The following is a 22,733-nucleotide window of genomic DNA, read 5'->3' on the forward strand; positions in this document are numbered from 1 at the left end:
AGCGTCAGCAAGCAACTTGGCAAACACGGGAGTGAAGGCAGGCCTGGTCACCTCTGCTGTGCAGCAAAGACCCTGTACCTGTCCCCACAGTGAGCCCAAATGCCTTACACTTAGAAGAAGGTCTTCAGCCTGCGCCTGGGATTTCAGAATGACCATTTTCCCTCTGGACGCCCTAAGCCCAGGCCTGGACCTGCCTGGTAAGGGGCCAGCGGCCTTGCTCTTTCCATGCAGGCGTGGCTCCCATAGGCTTGCCCACCTCCACCCCAACCCCGGAGCCAGAGGACAGCCTGGGCAAGATAACTGGCCCTGCTGGCCGTAAGTCCAGCTCCCACAGGTAGGACTTTAAAAGGAGAAGCTTGGGGAGTTCCCTTAATGTCCAGTAGTTAGGACTCGGCACTTTCACTGCCATGGCCCTGGATTCAGTCCCTGGTTGGGGAACTAAGATCCCACAAGCTGCGTGGCGTGGCCAAAAGAAATAAAAGGAGAAGCTTGTCTGAAGTCAGGCAAGGAGACTCCCTGGAGCACATGACGGACAGACTCAGGTCCCGGGGGGCCCTTTCTTTGGGGCTCAGCAGTTACATTAATTCAAAGAGAACACAGCGTCCTGCCTGGAGAAACTCATTTTCCTTTAAGGTCCCTTCCTTTGTTCAATCCTCTACAATCCATTGTTTCACTCTTTCGAGTCTTCCTGACTACCTCCTCCAGGAAGTCTCTGAGGGCTGGAGACTTCGGGGGGAAATAAATAATAAACGACGCTATTGAGTGCTGAGTGCAGGTGACACTGTTCTAGGTGCCTACCTCGCATTAACTCAACCCTCACGACAACTTCCTGAGACAGACACTCCACTTAATCTGGAATTTTCGGAGGAGCCCCGCCTGCCTACCAAAGCACACAGTAGAGCAGGAGCCTGGAGTCTAGCTCAGGCCTGTGCTCTTGACCCCCACCTTCTACTGTGCCTCCAATTTGTATGTCAGTCAGGGAGATTAGGTGCAGATAGAGAAACCAAGCCTGGCTGGGATAATCATCAAACGGATTTCTGAAGGCTAAGTGGGGCTCGTGAAATCTCTGGGAGGGTGGATTCTGGCTGGATGCTCCTGACCCCATTTCTGCCCCTAAGCACTCGTCAAGACAATGCTTGTCAGCCTACCTTTCAGTTAGGCCAGTGGAACATGGGGGGAAATAATGTACAGCACTTCCAGGCCTGGCCCTAAAAGTTCTCGCCACATCCTTGGCTTTCACTCTCCTGTGAGAGGGAGTCTGGGACAGGGGAGCCACGCTGTAGAAGCAGCTGGGCCCTGAGTCACCGCTGGGACGAATGCTGCCCCGCGAGCTGCCCAGCCTCCATGGACCTGCGTGTGATTGGGAAATAAACTCACTGCGTGAGCTGCTGAGAGGTCAGGGTTTGTTTTCTGGAATGACCTAGCCTATTCTGACCAATAAAGCTAGAAAACTAGGCTTGGTGCCTTCATCCTCAGACACAATGCCCTAAATCATATTCCAAAGCTGCTGCCGTGGAGATATCAATGCTACCGCTGCCAGCGTAGATACACTGACTTAACATGACCGTCACTGTGACATCAACCAGTGGACCCTGTGGATGGAGCCTCTGCTGGGCCGTGTCTGGAGAGTGGGGGCTGCCCCCCACCTGCTCAAGTAGTGGAGTCTGCACAGCCTAGATGATTATGATGTGGTAGTCCTGCCCTCAAAGGGCTAACTAACTGTCCAGCTGGAGGAGTGAGAACTCATAAAAGGCCACTGTAACAGAAAAGGAGGAGGGGAGTCTGTGAGACAAGAGAGATGCTGGGCTCTGATTCCTGCAGAGAGAGAAGCTTTTAGGTCAGGATGAGTGACGTATGTGCTCTTGGGTTTCTGGGATATTGTCTAAATCTGTGTCAAATTAAGTCACTATTTCTGTAATTTAAGAACCTAAGGAAAAATATTGAAGATAAAAATGGGCACAGAAATTATATTTATTAACAACAACAGAAAGTCCCTACAACCCCAAACTCAGTGTATGTATAGATATGGGTGTACACACTTCACCCTGCTCTCGAAGTTCATTGTTAACCTCCTCCCCTTCCGGACAGCCTCATTTGGCAGAGTGAAGTGAAAGGCAACTTTATTTGCTGTTGTGACTCTAAGCCATTACATTTTTTCAGGTCTTTTATTAACGAACCCAAAGTACTACTCTTTTTCTGTCGGTACTTTCATTAACGACACAATAACAACAACATCATGGGTGGCTCTACTACTATTCTTGATCGTCGCTTATTGCATTCAGTGTCTGTTAGAGTTCTGAAAAAAAAATTCCATTGTGTTAAAATGCTCTTTCAGACAGGTTTAATGGCTAAGACGGAGGGCTGTTAACATTGACTTCCCCACACACATTCTTGTTTTTTCGTACCCACCAATCATTCATTCTGAAGTCTATTTCCCTGGTTAATAACATGAAACATTGCATTCATTAGTAACCATTTAAAATATAATCCCTGACAAAATTATCACCATATTAATTTCATACTTTTGTTATATGCTTGTGTTCCCAAATCTTCCTGGGTCCCTTGAAGGTTGCTATTCTGCAGATCTTAATAAAGGACAGCAAAAGGTTGGAAACCAATTTTATGGAGCCTAAATAAATTATGGTACATCTCCCAGTGGAATACTACATATTTGTAGAAAATAGTGAGGGGATGGTTCATGTTCTGATACAGAATGATCTCCAAGATATATTCAGAAAGAGCCAAGCACAGAACAGAGTATAGAGAATGCTCCCATTTTTGGTGTGAAGGAGATGTTAGAACATGTGTTAGCTTGCAAAAGCATGAAATACCTCTGGGTGGATGGATACAAGAATGAGGAAACATGTATTGCCTGTTGGGGCAGGGGGAAATTGTGTGGCTGAGAGGCTGGGTTGAGGGGGAGAATTTTCAATGTATCTGCTTTATTTTTACACCCTAAATCCTTCAGTGTGTATTTGCTAAGTGTGAGAACTTCTCTTACGTAACCACCATGCAATGATAAAAATCTGGAAATTTAGCATTCATATACTATCATCCAATCCACAGTCCATATTTTGGTAATTTCAGCTGTCTCAATAATGACTTAATAGCCATTTTTTCCCCGAGTCTAAGACTCAACTCAGGAGCATATGTTGCATTTAATTTCCTTTAATGTGTATTTTAGTTTCCTTTAATTTGGAATGCTTCCTATGGCATTCTTTTTTGTCAACAGCAGCAGTGATTAAGCCTCTTTAAGCAGCTTCTCAGGAATGCTGAGACATTGTCTAGATGTAGGCAAGTGGGAGCTAGAATAGCAGAGCCTGAGGGGTGGCTGTCCGCTTCAGCCTAGTTTGTGGCCTAATATGTGGAACCCTTTTGAGAACTCCTTGGAATAGTGGAGTTCTTCTGGAGAGGGTGAGAATATGCTCCTGGTGCACAGGGATGGGTGAGTGGGCTGACAGTCATCATAAATTGGGTCCAAGTGGAAATTTAACCTTATTTTGAGGGCACAGGCTGGTGAGGCTAGATGACATTCAGATTACATTCTTAGGTACATTTATAAGGGGAGGTTGTCTATACTTTTCATTAGAATATTTTTTAGGCTTTTTATTATGTGACATTTTAAACACATATAAAAGCAGAGAAAACAGTTTAATGAACCCCCACGTACTTACTCATCACCTGGCTTCGACAATTATCCTTCTTCCATTGAGCTCTCCTTCTACTTTTTTCCCATGAAAAATTTTAAGTAAAATCTCCCATACCTCTTATCTTTTTACCTTCAAATACTTCAGAACATTATTTCCAACAGATAAAGGATTTTTTAAAAACAGGACATGCTACCACTTCATTATCACATCTAGTGAATTAATAATATTGTCTTAATAAAATCTAGTATCAATGCACATTCCATTTACAGTCTCTCATGAATGTCTTTTTGCAGTTGGTTTATTTGTACTGAGATCTGAATAAGAAGCCATTCTCATGTGGTCGTACAGGACGGCAGTGGAGGAAAATACTCCCACTGAGCAGAACTTCACCCAGTGCAACTGGCTATTCATTTGCCTGAAATTAGAGGTGACCAGAGGTATGGATCTACTTTGATTCATGGGCAGTGGCTCATGGTTTGGCTGGCTGGTCAGGGACTTGGAAAGGACACAGTTAAATGATCACAGTGGGGAGGTTCTGGGGAAAAGGTGTGTGAATAGATACCTTTGAATGACCACAGAATGTGAAGATCTGTGTCCCAATAGTCACCTAAGAGTAATTATACAAGAGAAATATTTTGATAATCAGGTGGATAAAATCATCGGTTCTCTGGATGTTAGTTAGTTTCTTTCCCCAGCAACCTCTGTCCTTACAAAGGCCTCATGATCAAAGTGGCCAGGGCAGCAATGATGGAGACTGTGCATAGGCTCCACAACATGGACTGTCCACCTCCTAAAGTCTCTGTCTACAGTCACCGCTGAGAGGCCAACCCGCCAACAGCAAAGACCAACACTGAGCCCCCAACGTAGCACCATTCTTCGGGAGAATCGGTGAGCCACCTCCTCCATGTAAGGGGTGGTATTTTAATCTCACTGACACAGACACCTACTTGTGTGTGTGTGTGTGTGTGTGTGTGTGTGTGTGTGTGTTAGTTTCAGCTTTATAACAAAGTGAATCAGCTACACATATACACACGTTCCCATATCTCCTCCCTCCTGCATCTCCCTCCCTCCCACCCTCCCCATCCCACCCCCCCAAGGCGGTTACAAAGCACTGAGCTGATCTCCCTGTGCTATGCGGCTGCTTCCCACTAGCTAGCTATTTTACATTTGGTAGTGTATATATGTCCATGACACTCTCTCACCCTGTCACATCTCACCCCTCCCCCTCCCCATATCCTCAAGTCCATTCTTTAGTAGGTCTGCAGACACCTACTTTTGATATAGATTTGCTTTTCCTGCCTGCAATATTTTTTTCCCCAAACTAGTATCCATGCACTGACAAAATACCTTATTCACCAAGATGTTATTCCACCTTACGTTACTTGTGACCGAGGAACTCATTTTACAGCCAATGAAGTACAGCATTGAGCTCACGTTCATGGAAGTCACTGGTCTACCTCATCGTCTCGATTACCGTAGCTTTATAGGAAGACTTGAAAATCAGGTAGTGTAAGTCCTCCTACTTTGTTCTTCCCTTAAATAGTTTTCTGGCTATTCTAGATTCTTTGCATTTTCTTATAACTTTTAAAATAAGCTTGTCAATTTCTACCAAAAAAAACCCTGCTGGGATTTGAATGGGATTATGTTGAATCTGTAGGTGAATTTTGAGCGAACCGACATCTTAACAATACTGAGTCTTCCAACCCATGCACATGGCATAGCCCTCTATTTATTTGTCTTCTTTACTTTCTCTGAGCAATGTTTTGCAGTTTTTTGGTATACAGGTCTTGTGCACGCATTCTGTTAAATTCATTCCTAATTATTGTATGGTTTGTGATGCTACTGTGGCTTCGGGCTGGGCTTCCAGAAGGGCTGTGACTTCTACTTGGACTAATGCTGGCGCTGCTTTGACTCTGGCTCCTGGCCGACTGCCGCCGTGTCCAGGGTCTTTTGCTTCCTCCATCACTTTATTGTTCGGTTCCTTAGACAAGTTTCCTCTTCTCTTACAGATATGTTACTTTCGCTATCACCTTCATTATAGTCTGGTTCAATAGCAGCTTCATCAGTTTCTCTAGTTAAGTCGGAGGAAGGTCAAGAGGAGTGGCTTAGCTGGGGTTTAGGCTGGATAGCATTCCTGCCAATTTGCCCATTAATCTGCACATTTTCAATCTGTGTCTGGTGGGTTAAGAATATGTATCATGTAATGTATTGCTACTTGATTCTTTGTCGTTCCTTGCTTCTAAGATGTGCTTCTCATGATCCTTATAAGGATTTTTATCTACAGATTTTGTCTCTTCACTTGAGCATTTAGTGTCATAAGTGGCTTGTGATCATGAATTTTTTTTGTCTCCTGTGGGAGTAGAAATACTTTTGGGGGGAATGTTCTATTCTTTTTTAGGCAACTCTTTCTCCTCCCTCAGCTTATTTTTCTGTTGACATGCAGGAGCTATAGGTTTTTTTTTTTTTTTTTTAATAGATTGAGAAAGTTTCCTTCTATTCCGGTATTTTGCTGAGAGTGTTTTTTTAAATCATAAACAGTTGTTTAATTTTGGTAAGCTTTTTCTGTGTCTCTGTTTTTCTCTTTTATTCTGTTAATGTCATGAATTACACTGATTTTTTTCAAATGTTAAGCCAACTCTGGATTCCTGGGATAAACCCCACTAAGTCACATGTAGTATCCTTGTTATATTTTGCTGGATTCAATTTGCTAATATTTTGTTAAGGATTTATGGTCATGAGAGATATTAGCCTGGAGTTTACTTTTCTTATAATAATTTTTTTTCTTATCAGGATAAAGTTGGCATCATAAAATGGATGTGGGAAGTGCTCCCTTCACCTCTTTTATGAAAGTGATAGTGTAAGATTGGTGTTATTTCCTTAAATGTTTGGTAGATTTCACCAGGGAAGCCACCTGGGCTATTTTTTTCTTTTTCTTTTTCAAAAGAGTTCGATTTTTTCGTAGACATAGTATCATTTAGATGATATCTCTTTTTTTTTTTTTTAAAGATTTATTTATTGATTGATTGATTGCTATGTTGGGTCTTCGTTTCTGTGCTAGGGCTTTCTCTAGTTGCGGCAAGCGGGGGCCACTCTTCATCGCGGTGCGCGGGCCTCTCACTATCGTGGCCTCTCTTGTTGCGGAGCACAGGCTCCAGACGCGCAGGCTCAGTAGTTGTGGCTCACGGGCCCAGTTGCTCCGCGGCATGTGGGATCTTCCCAGACCAGGGCGCGAACCCGTGTCCCCTGCATTAGCAGGCAGATTCTCAACCACTGCGCCACCAGGGAAGCCCTAGATGATATCTCTTAAGTCAGTTTTTATAATTTGCCCCTTTGAAGGAATAGGTAATTTCATTATGTTGATGAATTTTGGGGGCATAAACTTGTTTATATTATTCCTTTTTATCATGCTAATGTTTGTAGGACCTGTAGTTTTGACTCCTCTTTAACTTCTGATTTTGGGTTTTTCCTTGGTAAGTCTAGAGGTTTATCAATTTTATCACATTTTTTAAAGACAGCTTTTGGTTTAATTGGTTCATGCTGCTGATTGTGAATTTTCTATTTCATTATTCTTATTCTTGCCTTCATTTTCTACTTTATTTATTTTGGGCTTAAGCTGCTCTTTTCTTTCTACTTTCTTACTGTGGAAGCTTAGATGGTTGCTTTTAGACCTTCTTTCTTCTAAACACTGCTTCACCTATTCTACAATTTCTTTTTCTTTTACAGTCCTACTTGTGTCTGTTCCTGGGAGGGCACTGAGGAATTTCAAAACCTGAGCAGCTGTACCCCCCTCCATTGTGTCTCTTCATCAGATGTTAAAAAGGGTTTTGTGACCTTAAAGTTTTGGACTATTTAAAACCAATTAAGTGTGGATTTTTAGGTAATTTCTTACTGAATCTACCAATTGTATCCTTCTACATAATAAGACCTAGAGCAGTTGGCTGAGTGTTCTGGAGGAAGAAGCTTTGTGTTTCAGATTTTGTCTTCTCTCTCCTGCGTCAGAAAAGTTGTTGCTAAACAGGGCCTCTCATGTCAGCCTCCTTTTTCTCTTCTAGTTTTCTTCATGTGAAATAGCATAAACTCTAGCTGTACCCAAGTTTTTTTGGTGTGCATTAAGGAAACTATCTCTTCATACTCATCAGTTTTGTTAGAGAAATGGGCTTCTGGATTTGGTTCCAATTCAGCAGGATTAAGAAGTGGAAATGTATTGAAATGAAGATAAAGGGCATTTTAAATGATATCAGAAATCCTATTTGGTGAAATAAGGGCAAATTAGTTTCTACTCCATTTCCCCCACATCCCATTTTAAAACAGGTGGCCTTTTAAAGACAGATGTTTTTGTGGCAATGGGCATTTGATACATTAGCCTTCCTGGACTTTCTCAGCAGGGATACAAACCTCCCCAAGTGACCTGGGGGTGTTTCCCCTGAGTCAATTTAGCAATTAAATATGGAGAGGAAATGGATAATGTCAGATGTCAGAGGCTTCCTTCTCACCCTTTCTCTCTGTATTTTCAGTTTATAAGTCTTTTTGAAAAACGTTTGGACTTCCATTTCCAGGATATAGAAATTTGCAAGAGATCATTACTCTCTTTGTGACAATGCAAGTAATCTGGATGAACTGCAAAATCTTAGTTGTTAAAAATCCACCAGAATTTAAAATGAACTAAATTCCAGAGTGGAAAGAGCCCTTGCTAGGAGAGTGAGACATGAGGCTGCTTTCATCAAAGCGGTATGATGGATAGAAGAGCAGACCCACCATAGACAGGGGATTTTTGAATGTGCATTGAGAAACTAGCTGAACAAGCTAAAATTTCCATGAGCTGTCATGATGTATTAAAATCCCACCCCCAAACTTAAATGCTAACTGGCATCTATCTGCCAATTCTTGTCTGTAGGGCTTCACTAACTGCATGACCGTGGCCTGGTGAAGGTGAAGGCCAGGAAATGAGGGTGGACAGAGATTTCTTTTGGAGCACTCACTTACTGTTTCCTTCTAAGCCTTCACCGAGTACAAAACAACAGCAGGGACAGGAAGGAAGATAGGGGGAGAACCACTCAAGGCACACATGCCCACCAGTTCTTTACCAGTGAGCACACAGTCAAAGGTAGAAGACGTGTGAAAAAGCAGGAAGATGTGACCCATAATCAAGAGGAAAAAATAGCCAATTGCAAGAGAACCAGGAATGACCCAGATGTGGGAATCAGCAGACAAAACCTTTAAGTATTATAACTGTGCTGAAGTATTTACTGGAAAAGATGGGCAAAATGAATGAAAAAATGGGACGTTTCCACAGAGAATCTGAAGCCCTATAAAAGAATGAAATGGAAATTCTAGAACTGAAATGAAATTTTTCATTGAAGGTCTTACCAGCAGACTAGATGCAGCAGAAGAAAAGATCAGAAACTTGAAGACAGGTTAATAAAATTTATCCAAACTAATGCATAAGGAGAGAAAAAGTAAATTGAATTTAAATTAAATTTTAAAAGTTATAGCAGAGTTTCAGAGAACAGTAGGACAACATAAAGCACTATAGTATATACATATTTGGAGTCCTTCAAAGAGAGAAGAGAGAAAATGGGGCAGAGGGAATATCTGAAGGGATTGTGCTTGAGAATTTTTAAAAATTAATGAGAAATACTAATATATTAATTTGCAGATCTTAGAAGCCCATGAAAACCCAAGTAGAATAAATATAAGGAGGGAGGGACTTCCCCGGTGGCTCAGTGGTTAAGAATCTGCCTGCCAATGCAGGGGACACGGGTTTGAGCCCTGGTCCAGGAAGATCCCACATGCCGCGGAGCAACTAAGCGTGTGCACCACAACTACTGAACCTGCGCTCTAGAGCCCATGAGCCACAGCTACTGAGCCCTCGCGCCACAACTACTGAGCCCACGCGCCTAGAGCCCGTGCTCCACAACAAGAGAAGCCACCGCAAGGAGAAGCCCGTGCACGGCAACAAAGAGTAGCCCCCGCTCAGCTGGAACTAGAGAAAGCCCACGTGCAGCAACGAAGACCCAACGCAGCCAAAAATAAAATAAATTAATTAATTAATTTAAAAAAATAATAAGTATAAGGAAAACCACACCAAGGCTCATCATAGTCAAACTGCTGAAAACCAAAATTAAAGAGAATATCTTAAGCACAGTCAGAAAAAAAGGACACATACATTTAAGAATACAATAATAAGGGGCTTCCCTGGTGGCGCGGTGGTTAAGAATCTGCCTGCCAATGCAGGGGACACGGGTTCGAGCCCTGCACCTGGAAGATCCCACATGCCACAGAGCAGCTTGAGCCCGCGTGCCGCAACTAATGAAGCCCTTGCACCTAGAGCCCATGCTCCGGAACAGGAGAGGCCACTGCAATGAGAAGCCCGAGCACCACAAGGAAGAGTGGCCCCCACTGCCGCAACTAGAGAAAGCCTGCGCGCAGCAACGAAGACCCAACACAGCCAAAAATAATAAATTTTTTTAAAAAAAAGAATACAATAATAAGAATGATGGCTGACATCTAATAAAAAAAACCCAGTAGAATCCAGAAGACATTGGAATGGCTTCTTTAAAATGCTGAAAGAAAAATAATCATTCAAAATACATACTTCAAAAATGAAAAAAAAATTAAAGACATTTTCCCACATAAAAAAGCTGAGAGAGCTTGGCTCTAGTAGACTTTTATTACAAGAAATCATGAAGTTCTCAGGCTAAAGGGAAATGATTTTTACAGGAAGCACAATTTTTCCTCATTATTATAGTATGATTAGCATCTTTGCATATAGTTATTTGTTTGGACTGCTGAATATTTTCCTAGGATTTATACTCTAAAGTGGAATTACTAAGGACAAAGAATATGATTAGAAATGTTGTTTTACAACAACAGGAACTACTAGTAAGCTGATCTATCTCTTTGCCAGTTTTTCCTTAGTACAGTCAGGGCTAATGTCAGTCTGAACTCACTGTGAGTTATAAGTTTAAGGAAGCTTATAATTGCAAATAAAGTGTATCAGTCTTATTTCCTTTACCACTTCAGAAAAGTCTTCAACTGAGTAGGCAGGTACAGACAACACTTTAAGACAATGGTCCTCAGCTCCCTTTGCACATTAGCATTGCCTATTTCATAGGAATATTATTAATTCTTAATACATGAATGTTTTAATGTGAATTAATATGAATTCAGTTTAATATGAATCCTCAGGGACAGTCATGGGCATCTATATATCTATATTTTAAAAAATTCTCAGCTAATTCCAGTGTGTAGCCAGGCTTAAAGGACCACTATTTTAAAATTTTAAAATGTTTGGTCAGTGTCTAGTAGCCAAATGAATTTTAACTGTTGACCTGTTAGGTACCTTTGATCTTTGCTTTCTTAGGACTTGGATTTACTTCTGATCATGGTTATACTTCAAAACTAAGGTTGATGGATAAAATACAAGATGCTCGGTTCAATTTGAATTTCAGATAAACAGCTAATAATTTTTTAGAGAAAGTTAAGTCCCATGTATTGCAGGTGACATGCTTAGCCTAAAAATTATTGGTTGTTTATCTGAAAATCAAATTTAACTGGATATTTTGTATTTTTATTTGCTAAATCTGGCTGCGCTTATCATAGTTATACTTCAGGATACAACCTGATTTTCTGTGGCATTCTGCTGCTCTTTCCGAGGACTGGTGTTGGGACTCTTTGTTTTATGAAGAGGTTTGTGTTTATAATAAGTTTCAGCTTCAGATTCTCTCTGCCCAGGACAGAAAACTACATTCACCAGCTTTCTGAAATCAGTCCACAAAGAAACTTTCAACACACTCCATGAGGTCTTGGTGGCCCCTTGGCTTGTCCTAATGTCTGTTGTGGGAAGCTTTTACTTGGTGTAGGAGAGGGTGGCCATAAGGTATGCAATCGCCTCTTTAGACATAGAGGAGGAATCTTCTAGCACTTCTGCCTGCCAGTGAACAGAACATGTGCTATAGAGTAGGCTTTTGTTCAGACAGCAGTCCCCGGAACCTGTTAGCTATGAGTAGGTAAGGGGAGCTGATGCCCATTACCCCAGGAAAAGGGTACAACAGGGCATGTTGTTTGTTTTGTTTTGTTTTTGAGTGTGTGTGTGTGTGTGTGTTTAGAAAATGCTCCTTCTCCCTCTAGTAGTAAATCGCGGAGGGGGTGGACCAAATTGTACAAGCTGCCCCGGGGTAGGCGGGGGGGTGGTGGGGCTCCTGTGTGTAGGGTATTTAGACCTTAAGTTCAGTGGCTCCCTGAAACTTGAAGTTAGGGGGACCTGGTGAGGTCAAATGACACGGCCCTGCCCACAGCATTCTGGTAGGGAAGAACCCCAAGGGATCCAAAAAGAGACCAGCCAGAAAGGAAAGGGGAGTCTGGAAGCCCTGTTGGATTCAGAGGCCCCCACCCCCAGAGTGGTTTGATGAATGATAGCTAAGTGCGTGGATGAGAACTACAGAAGGAGTGAAGTCTCAGAGCCAGTAAGAACATCATGCCACCAGCAGACCGCCTGAACCAACCTTGTAGGATTGACTTTCAATAGCGACACCTTGTGGCGGCCTCTAGCAATGGCAGCAGAGAGCTGAGCTTTTTCCTTGTCCACCTAGTGCCAGGAAGCAGGACCCAAGGAGTAGGATTCTTAGTGCAGGGGAGGAGGGAGGGCTCCAGAGGGAGAGCCTGGACTTCCTGTAGAGAAGGGTAGGCGGGTGCTTAGGCAGTTATGGCAGGTGGTATACTGGGTTCACATCCTAGTTCTGCCTCTGTGAGGAGTTGGCAAGTTACTGCATCTCTTTCTGCCACAGTTTCTTTATCTGCGGAATGAGGATAATAATAGTACCTATCTCCTGAGGTTGTTGTGAGGGTTAAATGAGTTGATGCATGCTAGAATAGTGCCTGGCACATAGTGAGTGCTCAGGAAATTGTGCAGGCTGATGATATTGTTGTTAGGAAAGATAAAAAGAGATGAGACGATACTGGTGCCCAAGTGAGCTGACGCCATAACAAGCTCAGAGGCAGAAACCTTGATTCTCACTTCGCAGATGATGCAGCTGACTTTCAGAGAATGAAAGCGACTTGCTCAAGAGCATGTTGCATGATTTGATGGACATGATTTGAACTCTGGTCCTCTGATCTGACTTGTGTTTCCTGGAAGCTTGAAATTACCTAACCTAAAAGCCAGGTCTCTGTGATTCTTCAGGCGTGATTGGAGTCAGATCCAAAGCTATTTTGATGGCAAATGAACCTGAAGCTGAAGTGAACCACACAGAAGAAAAAAAGCCCCGTTTATATCACCTCTGATTTTTTTCCCTTGATCCATTGTTTCTTTTCCATCTTCAGTGCTTCTGCCTTAGTGTAACCCTCATCTGTCACCTGGACTCTATAGTCATCTCCTAACTGGTTTTCCTCCTCCTGGTCCTTCTCCCCTCCACACCTCTAGAAGGGTGGTCTTTCTAAACTGTACCCCCTCTCGAGGCTTCCAGTGTCTCCTCACCTCCTCTGAGACTGTCCAGACTGTTGAACTGTGTGCAATCAAACCCCAGTCTCCTCAGCTTCTTTTCCTGCTACTCTCCCAAGAGCAGGTTCTCTTTCTTTCTGCAACCAAAGCATTTGGAGCCTTCTACAGTACCACTCACTGTGTTATATTTTAACTGTTGTTTGCACTCAGTGGTTCCAGGAGACTGTGAATTCACTGATGGCAGAGATCATATCTGATCTGCTGGTGTCCCTCAGTGGCTGGTACAGCACCAGGTTAGGAAGTGTTGATGAATGGGGCACATCATCCTTGGGCTCATTTAGGATACAGAGGTGCCACTCCTTGATTTTAGGGTCAAATGCAACTCTTCAGTGCATCATGAGTAGTATGAAAGGGATGGGAAGAAAATAAATGACCCTTATATACTATATTGATGTGCCAATTCTATATCTTTTAAGAAACCTAAAACATTGCAGTTTGGTCTATATAAGAGCTCTCTAGTCAACAAGCAAAACAAACAAAAAATTTAGCATTGCCAGAATTTATTGAGGTACTTTGTGGTGATATCAGCAACAGTTCAAGTGGGAAAGCTTAGGCAGGTCCCAAATGGCAGTGAGAAGCCAGAGCCCTGGGGTACTCTGAGGATTTCTCTGGGCATGCTGGGGTGCCCGCAGCAACCCAGCAAGTCTGCTAACCAGACTACCTGGCTTCAATCCAAGCTTAGTTGCACTGGCTGTGTGACTTTGGACAACGTCCTCAGCCTCTCTGTGACAATTTACTTAGCTATAAAATGGGGATAATAGTAGCACCCCTCATAGTGTTATTGTGAGGTGTTAATATCTACAAAGTTCTCAGAACAATGTCTGGCAAGTAGTAAGTGCTACACACATGTTAGCTCTTATTACTACCAACCGAGGAAGCTCAGAGCTGTTTTTCTGAAAACGGGGCACCATAAGGTCAGATCTGTCCCCTGAGTGGACTAGTTCATGGGTAAATGTGCCCCCTTTTCTCTGTCTATCCCTTGCCTCACCACCTTTGCTTCTTGTGGTATAGTTGAGAGTGCTTTGGGTTTTAAGACAGGAGGGGACCTGAGCTCTGGATCCTGATTGTCATCTGTCAACTGTGTGAACTTGAGCAGTTCTTTCATCTCTTGGGGCCCAGGGTCTTCTGTTAAATGAGATGGTTGGACTAAGGTGATTGCTAAGGACCTTCCAGCTTGGGATTCTTTGACGCTTCAGCTCTTCCCCCCACTGCTGCCTCAGAGCTGACCATTCATCAACCCCTTAAAGAGAGTGGCAGGGGGAGCCCCCATCTGCTGCGGCTGAGGGCGCCTCAAGAGCGCCAGGCTCCACATCACACCATAGAGATGTGATGCCAGATGCTCAGCCTGTGGGTCCTGCCTCCCAACCTGGGTTCTGCTGATGCAGAGGATCCAAGGGTTCCTAATGGGTTAGGTGATGATCACTCCTTGGGTGTCCAGTGTGGGATTGGGGGATCTTGTCCAGTTGCCAGTTAAGCAGCATTTCAGCAAGACTAATGTTGCTTAACTGGCAACTGATGGCAGCCCATAAGAGACTGAGACTGGCCTCTTGCTTGACGTGCGCTCCTCAGATGTATAGCACAGGGCTGGATGCACTGTAAATGTTCACTAAATATTTTTGAATAATGGTAATAAGCCAGTGGTAGGTTGTGGCTGCTGAGAAACCTATTGTCATCTCAGGCCGCATTAATAGAAGCATGTTTAGTAGAATGAGGGAGGTGGTAACCTCACTGTTGCATGCTGTAGAGACCTTATCTGTCGAACTAAGTTTCATTTTGATTACCCACTAAGCCTCCATGAGAGCTGGTCCTTGGCTTTTTTGCTACTGTATTGCCAATAAGAACATTGCACCTGTCAGATACCAGGCCTGCAATAAATCTGTTGCCTGCCGGACAGGGGGAGATCTTGTTCTCCTTCAAGATTGCAAGGAGGGTTGTCAGCCTCATGAAAAGCAGCAGAAGGTAATTCGTGGATATCTAACCCACCTACACAGCAAACCCTGAGAATCTTCCCCAAATATCCGAATAATGCACATCTGTGTTTTCTCCTGCCTAGCTAGCATCCATTCCCCCTTTTAGTCACAGTATCCTGACTTTATGTTGGGAATCCCATTGAGGAGAACCCTATGGGACTTGTTGATTCCGTTGAGTACAGCCTTGGTGGGACCATTTCTCAAGGAGCCCTGGGCTCCCCGTCTCAGAGTGACACACAACTCGGGCTAGGTTTTTCCAGAGCGGTGGCTCTCACAGCTTGGATTCCGGACCAGCAGCCCCAGCCCTGCTTAGGAGCTTATTAGACATGCAAAATTCTGGAGTCCTACCTCAGAATCAGACACTTCGGGTGTAGAGCCCAGCAATCTGTGTTTTAGCAAGCTCTGCAGGGCGTTCTGATGTTAAAGTGGGTCTTATCGTTATCTGAGGGTTGACTCTTGATTCCACCCAAACACTGAAATCAGTTGGCACCACGTTTTCCACTGGTGGGGAGTGGGGTGTAGGGCCTCGGGGGGTGTGACCCTCAAGACACTGCCCAAAGGCAGAAATAGAGACCCAGATGTGGAGGACAAACGTATGGACACCAAGGGGGGAAAGCGGTGGGGGGTGGTGGTAGTGGGATGAACTGGGAGATTGGGATTGACATACATACACTGATGTGGATAAAATGGATGACTAATAAGAACCTGCTGTATAAAAGATAAATTTAAAAAAAGACACTGCCCAGGGGTTTTTGCTCCTAAGATCTCTGGAACCTGACCTGTCAGGGACCCAAGTCTTCAGATTTTCTTCAATTCTATGAGCTTCCCATCTCCAAGTAAGTTCTTTAATTTCTTTCTTTTTAAAAAAAAATTGCTTCAGTTAGCGAGAGTCAATTTCTGTTTCTTAAAATCAAAGAGCCCACTGACACTGGATGGGAAAGGTTTGGTCAGATGACTCGTGGGTCCCTTCCAGACTGGCACATGTTGAATGAATGAGTCAATAAATGGCAGATTGATGGAATTGAACCAGATCTCCTCTAGTCTGAGCTCCAAGAGAAAGTAAAATTAGGGCAGGGAGAAAAAAAGAAAAAGAAGATTAAGCGTGTGACTCAGTACAGATTCCAGCCAGAATCAGAAGCGTCTTGCCTAGACCAGGATTTTCGAACAAGCACTGGGAAACCTGCCCCAGCGAGAGCTTCTTTGCTGACCGGCCGGTGACCTTAGGAAAGTCGTGTAACCTCCCTAGGTCCCATTTTTCTCTCTCTGAAGGAGAGGATTATTCTGTGCTCTTTGCTCATCCCTCATTCTGTAGCTAAATTAAAATGCCTGCGTGACTAGGAGCAGCCTTCGGGAGGCCCACGTGGCTGCTGCCTGTTGGGCTGTGAGCGATTTGACAGAGCAGAGTCTCCATCTTGGTAACTGGGGCCAGATGCTTCAGCGCAGACCCTGCTGACTCATCAACAGCCCTGCCTTCCCGAGGGCTGGGCTGGGGTCAGCTCCGAGCTAGTACCATCTGCCTTCCCAGAAGCGCCCTGCTGGGGTAGTGCGGTTTAGCGTGGGCAGGAGGAATAGATATGTAGGGGGAGCACACAGGGGTTCTGAAGGATGGGGAGTTCTTGTAGCTGGTGTGAAAATTTATTGGAAGTGAGACTTTTCTAAGGAGAAATTGGATAAAGGAGTGTCTACACGTGGAATTCAGAAGGGTTGTGAAACTCACATACATTTGGAACTGGAAGTGTTCAAAAGCAGCAGTTCACGATGTTTTCGTGGCTGTTTGGGGGCCGTCTGGGGGCTGGAGAACCAACCAAAGTCAGGAACCTGACAGCACTGGGGTTTGGAAGGATGGGCTAACAGCTCTCCTATCTTTGTGCCCTTTGGTGCTCCGTCTGCCTCTCTCACCTTCTCTTTGCCTCTCTGTCATTCTTCCTGGTCTCCCAGTCTTCTGGTTTCAGCTTCTTATTTCTGCATGCTGCCTTCTCTGCAAGAACCCATTTTGGTTGCAAATGACTGACACCCAATCATAACAACTTGGGGACACAGAGAGGCTTTATTGGCTCTTGGAATCAAGTCCTAAATTTGAACGACCAAATCTTCCAAAGGGGAGGATGCAGCTAGACTCCAGGAATGGCTGGAACCAGGGCTTGAATCTGCTGGCAGTCTCATCTTTGCTTTTCTCTGTGTGATGGTTTCACTGTCTCTCAACACTGACTAGCTTCTGCCGCCTTGTGCATGGGAAATATGGCTGCCAACAGGGCCCTTAGCTCATCTTTTGCAGTTCCCACTACTGGAGAGGGGCTGGCTTTTACTTTCTGGATCCCAAGTTGAATTAAATAGGAAACTCAACTGACTAAAAATCATAGCTTAAAATCATGACTGTCCTAGCTCTGCCAGTGACTACTGTGTGACCTTGCAAAATTTACTTTGCGTCTCTGAACAGCAGTTTTCTCATCTGAGAAATGGGGATGAACACAGTTCCCAGATCAGAGGCAGTTATCGCCTAGTAGTTGGGAGTAGAGAGGCTCTGGGGCCAGACTGCCCTGCTCCAATCCTAGTTTTCCTACTTAGAAGCAGTGTGACCTTGGGCTGGTCCCTCAACCTCTGGGTGCCCTAGCTTCCTCATCTCTAAATAGGGACAAAAATACCACTTACTCATGGGGGTGTTTGAGGATTAAATGAGTTCATACACCTAAAGAATGTAGAGTAATGAGTGCATCTCCCAAGCCATCAGTGCTGCCATCTGTTCCTTGCTGCCTCCCTCCCTAGCTCTTGATGACATTTTTGCAGGGTCTCTCCATGGCTGCTGCTTAAGTAGAGAATAGACGGTGACTGGTGAGCCATCCTCTCCTCCGCTGGTTGCCACTCTACTCCTTTCTCTGCTACTCAAGAACATGAGTAAGAACCAAGATGTTCTTACAGGAATAAATTTGAATCTCTCCTAATTTACATTTTAAAAGTAATCATTCTTGAGCCTTGGTTCCCTGTTATTAATGGATTGCTTTTAAGGATGGATTCTGAGTGCTGTGTCAAGTGCTCCACATCCGTTATTTAATTTAATTGTCACAACAACACGGCAAGGCAAGTGTTCTTAACCCGCTTTTACAGATTCAGAAAGTGCACCTCAGAGAAGAACAGTAACTTGCTAGAGGTCACACGTCTGGCTTATGGGGAAGCTGAGATTCAAACCTCCTTGTCCACGCGTATGCTCACCTCCTGTCTTAGACGCACCTTGTGCTGGAGGCTGAGCCAGGCCCTCCCATCTGCCCGTCTCTCCTCTCTACTCTGAGTCTCAGTCCTTGTTTGCACATAAGCTGATCCTCTGCTGGCTGGGGTTTCGTCTTGTTCACCTTTGCGCTCCTTTGGCCTGACAGCTTTCCCCAACTAGATGATAGACTTTGCGTGCCGTACGTTGTGCCTCCAATCTCCATCCCCCTCACCTCCCTCCCAGAGGTCAGGGGACAGGGCAAGGGCTCTGAAAAAGCCCCCTGACTCTGGAGACTTGGGTGGAGGAGGCAGATGAAAAGGAGCGTGTCGGTCCCGCTCCCCTCCAGGCGATGGCGCCAGTCTGCAGGCCAGGCCTGGTCCCGGAGCCGCTGTCCCTGGCTTGGAGGGGGCAGCACAGCCCCAAGCCGCCTCAGGGCCCCCATCTGGAGAAGCAGCAGCTATTGGCATTATCTGTGGGCTGAGCGGCAAGGAGAGACACCCAGGGGAGCAGCAAGACAGTAGCATGGAGTGCGACCATTCGTGAGCCCCGCCCTGAAGAGCAGCGAGGGCTCAGGGCTCCTGCTTTCTTGGGGACAGCCAGGATGGCTGTGCAGCCCCAGGCCTGCAGTACTCGGGGAGCTGGGCCACCCTGGCCTGGGCGTCAGGACTTTTCTAAGCCTGAGATGCTCTGAGCACAGCCTGCACCCTGAACGCGGATAGTAAGAAGTAATAACCGAGGCATATCCCAGCCCGGGGCTGGGGATGTGCAGTGGGTGGGATGGGGAGAGGACCCTTGGACCCAGGCCCCCAATCACAAAGGGCCACAGATTAGGCTTGAGACATAGTCTCCAAATCAGAGCATGTGTACGATGAGGGAGCTCCCCTGACAGGGTACATGACAGGCCAAAACAAGTCCAGTTGTTAAATATGAACACTTACGATGGACCATCATTTTTGTAAGGCAGTTATCACATGTCCTCATGTTTGTGCATGCCAGGGGCCTCAGAATGGAAGAGGCCTGGGCCTCCACCCGCCTCTCAGAGCCCAGGGCGCTCAGTGTCCCCTGCCCCGCCTTCGTTCTGCACAGGCGAACCCGAGGCCCTGGGCCCTTGCCCGATTGGTCTTCCCTCACATGGCAGGAGGGAACTATGTAACTCCAAGGTCCCCTGTATCTCTATTTCCTTAAAAAATAAAATGCAGAACCCTTCTCAGAGATGTGGGGCTTCTGAGAGTCACCTAAGTTACAACTACTATTCATCCATTCACTCATTCGGGAATGACGGGTCACTGCCATGTGCCAGACCCCCTGTCAGGGGCTGAACCCGACAGATACTGCTTCAGTGGGATCTGAGGTTTAGTGGGGGAAACAGACAATTGAGAAGGCAATCGCCACACGGTATGAGAAGTGCTCCAATGGGGGAAGTACCCATGGAATATCAAGGAGAGCTTCCTGGAGGAAGAGGCACCTAAGGTGAGGGGAAATGAGCCAGGCTTGAGAAGTGAGGGGTGGAGTTGGACACAGTACTTCAGAGCCTCCTTGTTTAGCTGGGGCAAGGCCTGCCTCTTTCTCCTCACTTCTTGGCCACTCTCATTGCAGGGACCCATGACCTGGGGTGGCAGGAAGTCTATTTCCATCTGTCCATGTCACTGCAGTGTCTTCTGCGGAAGGGTCAAGAATCTTATAAAAGCTGTCAGCCCTCTCCACAGGAAAAATATATCCGTATGAGTCCACCCCCAACTCGGCGCACACTGCAGGGTTCCTCGGCGCACAGAGAAGCCTGGAGAGGACCCGTGGATAGAGGCGGAAGAGGTGGGGCCTCGCGCTCCACTTTGGGAAGCGCCTCCCATTCTGAGCCGCCCGCCTACCGGCTCCAGTGACTCTGACACTGAGGGTCCTTTCTGCTGCCTCCCTTGTATGGACAGGGTTGGGGGGGGGTGGAGGTGCCTGGCTTCTCTCCTTGCTGCCCTGGCACGGCTCTGCTGGGTGGGCCTCCTCCCCAGGGATTCACATGTTTTTGGTGAAGACAGGCCCCCTTCTTGGCCCCCAGTAAGCGCCCACAGGATGCCTGGTGAAACACCATTTGCAAAATGCAATGGGCCCCGCCGGGGCTGGCACAACTGGGTGAGCTGTGCCTGGCTGGGCCGCCTCCCTGCTTCTTCTTCTGGGGACTCAGCAGGACAGGTTCTGCGCTCACATCTCCAGGCCACTGTGGGCTGGGGCTTGCTCTCTTTTGTCCTGCTGTTTGTTCAAGGGCCCTGCAGCAAGTCCTGGCAGAGTGCTGAGGATGACGACGGGTCTTAATAGCAGAGATTCACGGTCATCACACCAGGCCAGCATCTCATCCTCTGAGGCTCTGTGTCCCAGACCAGAGGGCAGAGAGAGGCAGCACCTCGGAGCAGAAGAAGTCTCAGGGCTCAGCGTGAGAAGGCTGTGGTGCTGGCCTTGCTGTGCTGTTACTATCTGCTGGGTTTGGAAAAAGTCCTTCAAGCACCGTATGAACCTTAATTTCCCCTTTTATAACAAAATGCTAATATTCACCATGACTTGGGGACACTATGAAGGTAGGAGATAATAATAGCTACCAGTAATAACAATAGCTGCCAGTAATAACAATAGCTACCAGTAATAACGATAGCTACCACTTATCAATGCTCGCCATGCCAGCTTCCATGCTCAGGACTTTCCATACATGAACCATGCACGTGGGTTATATGTGTGAGCCTTTGAGAGCCATCTACATATGGAAGAGCACGTGGCTACTGAGGGGAGGGGACGAACGCTGTCATGGGCTCCCCAGACCTAGGTGAGCCCCAAAGCAACCTCAGGCCTCCTGTGCAAACCTGGACTGAGTTCATGTCCTCTCTGGTCCTCAGTGTTTGTCAGTGAGGAGGCTGGGCCAGACCACCCCTAAGGGTCCATCCAGCGAAACAGTCTGCAGAGATGCAGAGGGCAGAGAAGAAAAGGAAGAGAGCAAGGTTAGTGATGACGGGGGAAGATGGGGACCTGGTCCGAGATCTGACACCCTAAGGGACCCAAATCCCACTGATCCTCTTCAGCAATGATTCTCAGCCCCAAGGTGAGTGTGGTCCTTAGTGGCAGTGACTCAAAATCACTGAGGGCCTTTTGCAAACGAGCACACTGTCCGCCACTTGATGGTGGGGATGCTCCTTCTTGGGGGGTCAGCCGCAGGTATCACAAACAGTAAAGGCGGACTCTGGCCGCAGGCTCTGTGAAAGCCCTGGAAGGACCCTTAAATCTAATCGAAAACTTTACTGAACACCTTGCCTGCCCAAACCTAGGTCTGGTGACCATTGTTCACTGTTTGCAATGTTATTAATATTCACAAAATGCCCCACAATCCTCCCCACCCACAATTTCCTCTTCCTTCTCTTTGCAATATTTCCCACCTCCTGCCCTTCTCCCCGACCCAAGACAAGTAAAAATAAGAGCCTTCATTTAACGAGCACCCACTGTGCGCCAGTCACCGTGTTAAGTGTGCATCGTCTCACTGAAGGGCTCTGTGAGGCTGTGTCATCATCTTCACAGTAATCTGAGGCACAGGAAGTTTAAGTAGCTGGTCTGAGGTCACGGTTAAGGAGTGGCAGAGCCCAGATGCAAAGCCAGGGCTGTAAGACTCTATTGGAGAGATTGTTTTTTTGGTTCTTACTGTCCCTTGTGTTGATCTGACAAGGGCAGTGTTCTGCTTCTGACTTAAGGTTGGTGGTGATGTCTTCCCCAGGAGACTGGACGGTCCACGTTTTGTTCCTCCTGCTCCTGCCCTTCTGCCTGATAAAGCTGGGGGAACCCAAATGTCTCCAAGAGAACCACAGGCAAGTCAAATGCTTGTGGCCTCCACCTTTGGCTCAGGGCCAGCCCCTCCCAGGCACAGCAGGACTCAGACTTTGGGATGAAGGAGACTGAGAACAGTGGGTGGAAATGGACGTGTTTCTTCCTGTTGGCATTGCTCCCTGGGTGTGGGGAGGACTGAGGAGGAAAGGTAGGAGGGGAAGGAGCGGGTCCTCTGAGCATCAGACTAGCTCAGCGAGCTTGTCTGTGTCTTCTCCAGGCCCATAATGATGGCCCTGTGCCTGTCAGACAAGAGAGAGGCCCAGCGACACCCAGGGAGCAGGTGTTCCTGGTGCCATGGAGGAGTCGTTACCTTCCTTTTGGGGATCCTTCCTATCTTGCTCAAGACTCACTCTCCCTGTCTTTTAGGAGAGGAGTGATAACCCATTCACAATACAGAACAAATGGCAGTCAATGCCTAACAGCTCGCTGCTCCCCAGGGGTGGTGAGGGGCAAGGTGGGAGTTGCATTTCAACTCTAAAGTTAGGGGAATGGCCTCCATGGGTGGAATATCAAGTGTCAGTGAGTGGCTTGGGGGAGGGTTATTCTGAGGCTGAATGCAGATG

General features: G+C 46.1%; 1 protein-coding gene across 2 annotated transcripts in view; it reads left to right on the forward strand.

Annotated features, from left to right (window-relative positions):
• Positions 1-22,733, forward strand: part of DLG5 (discs large MAGUK scaffold protein 5) — a 200,740-nt gene that overhangs the window by 164,247 nt on the left and 13,760 nt on the right. Inside the window, exon 32 of one of the 2 annotated variants that reach the window (XM_082425669.1) lies at positions 3,944-4,067. The exons of the other annotated variant lie outside the window; for it this stretch is intronic. Within the exon in view, the coding sequence (XP_082281795.1) occupies positions 3,944-3,972 (29 nt within the window). The 3' untranslated portion in view covers positions 3,973-4,067. Of the gene's footprint in view, positions 1-3,943; positions 4,068-22,733 lie in introns of those variants that run through there. 2 annotated transcript variants of the gene reach the window in all.

Source organism: Balaenoptera physalus (assembly GCF_965194825.1).
Source record: "Balaenoptera physalus genome assembly, chromosome: 14".
NCBI classification, from domain to species: Eukaryota; Metazoa; Chordata; class Mammalia; order Artiodactyla; family Balaenopteridae; genus Balaenoptera; species Balaenoptera physalus.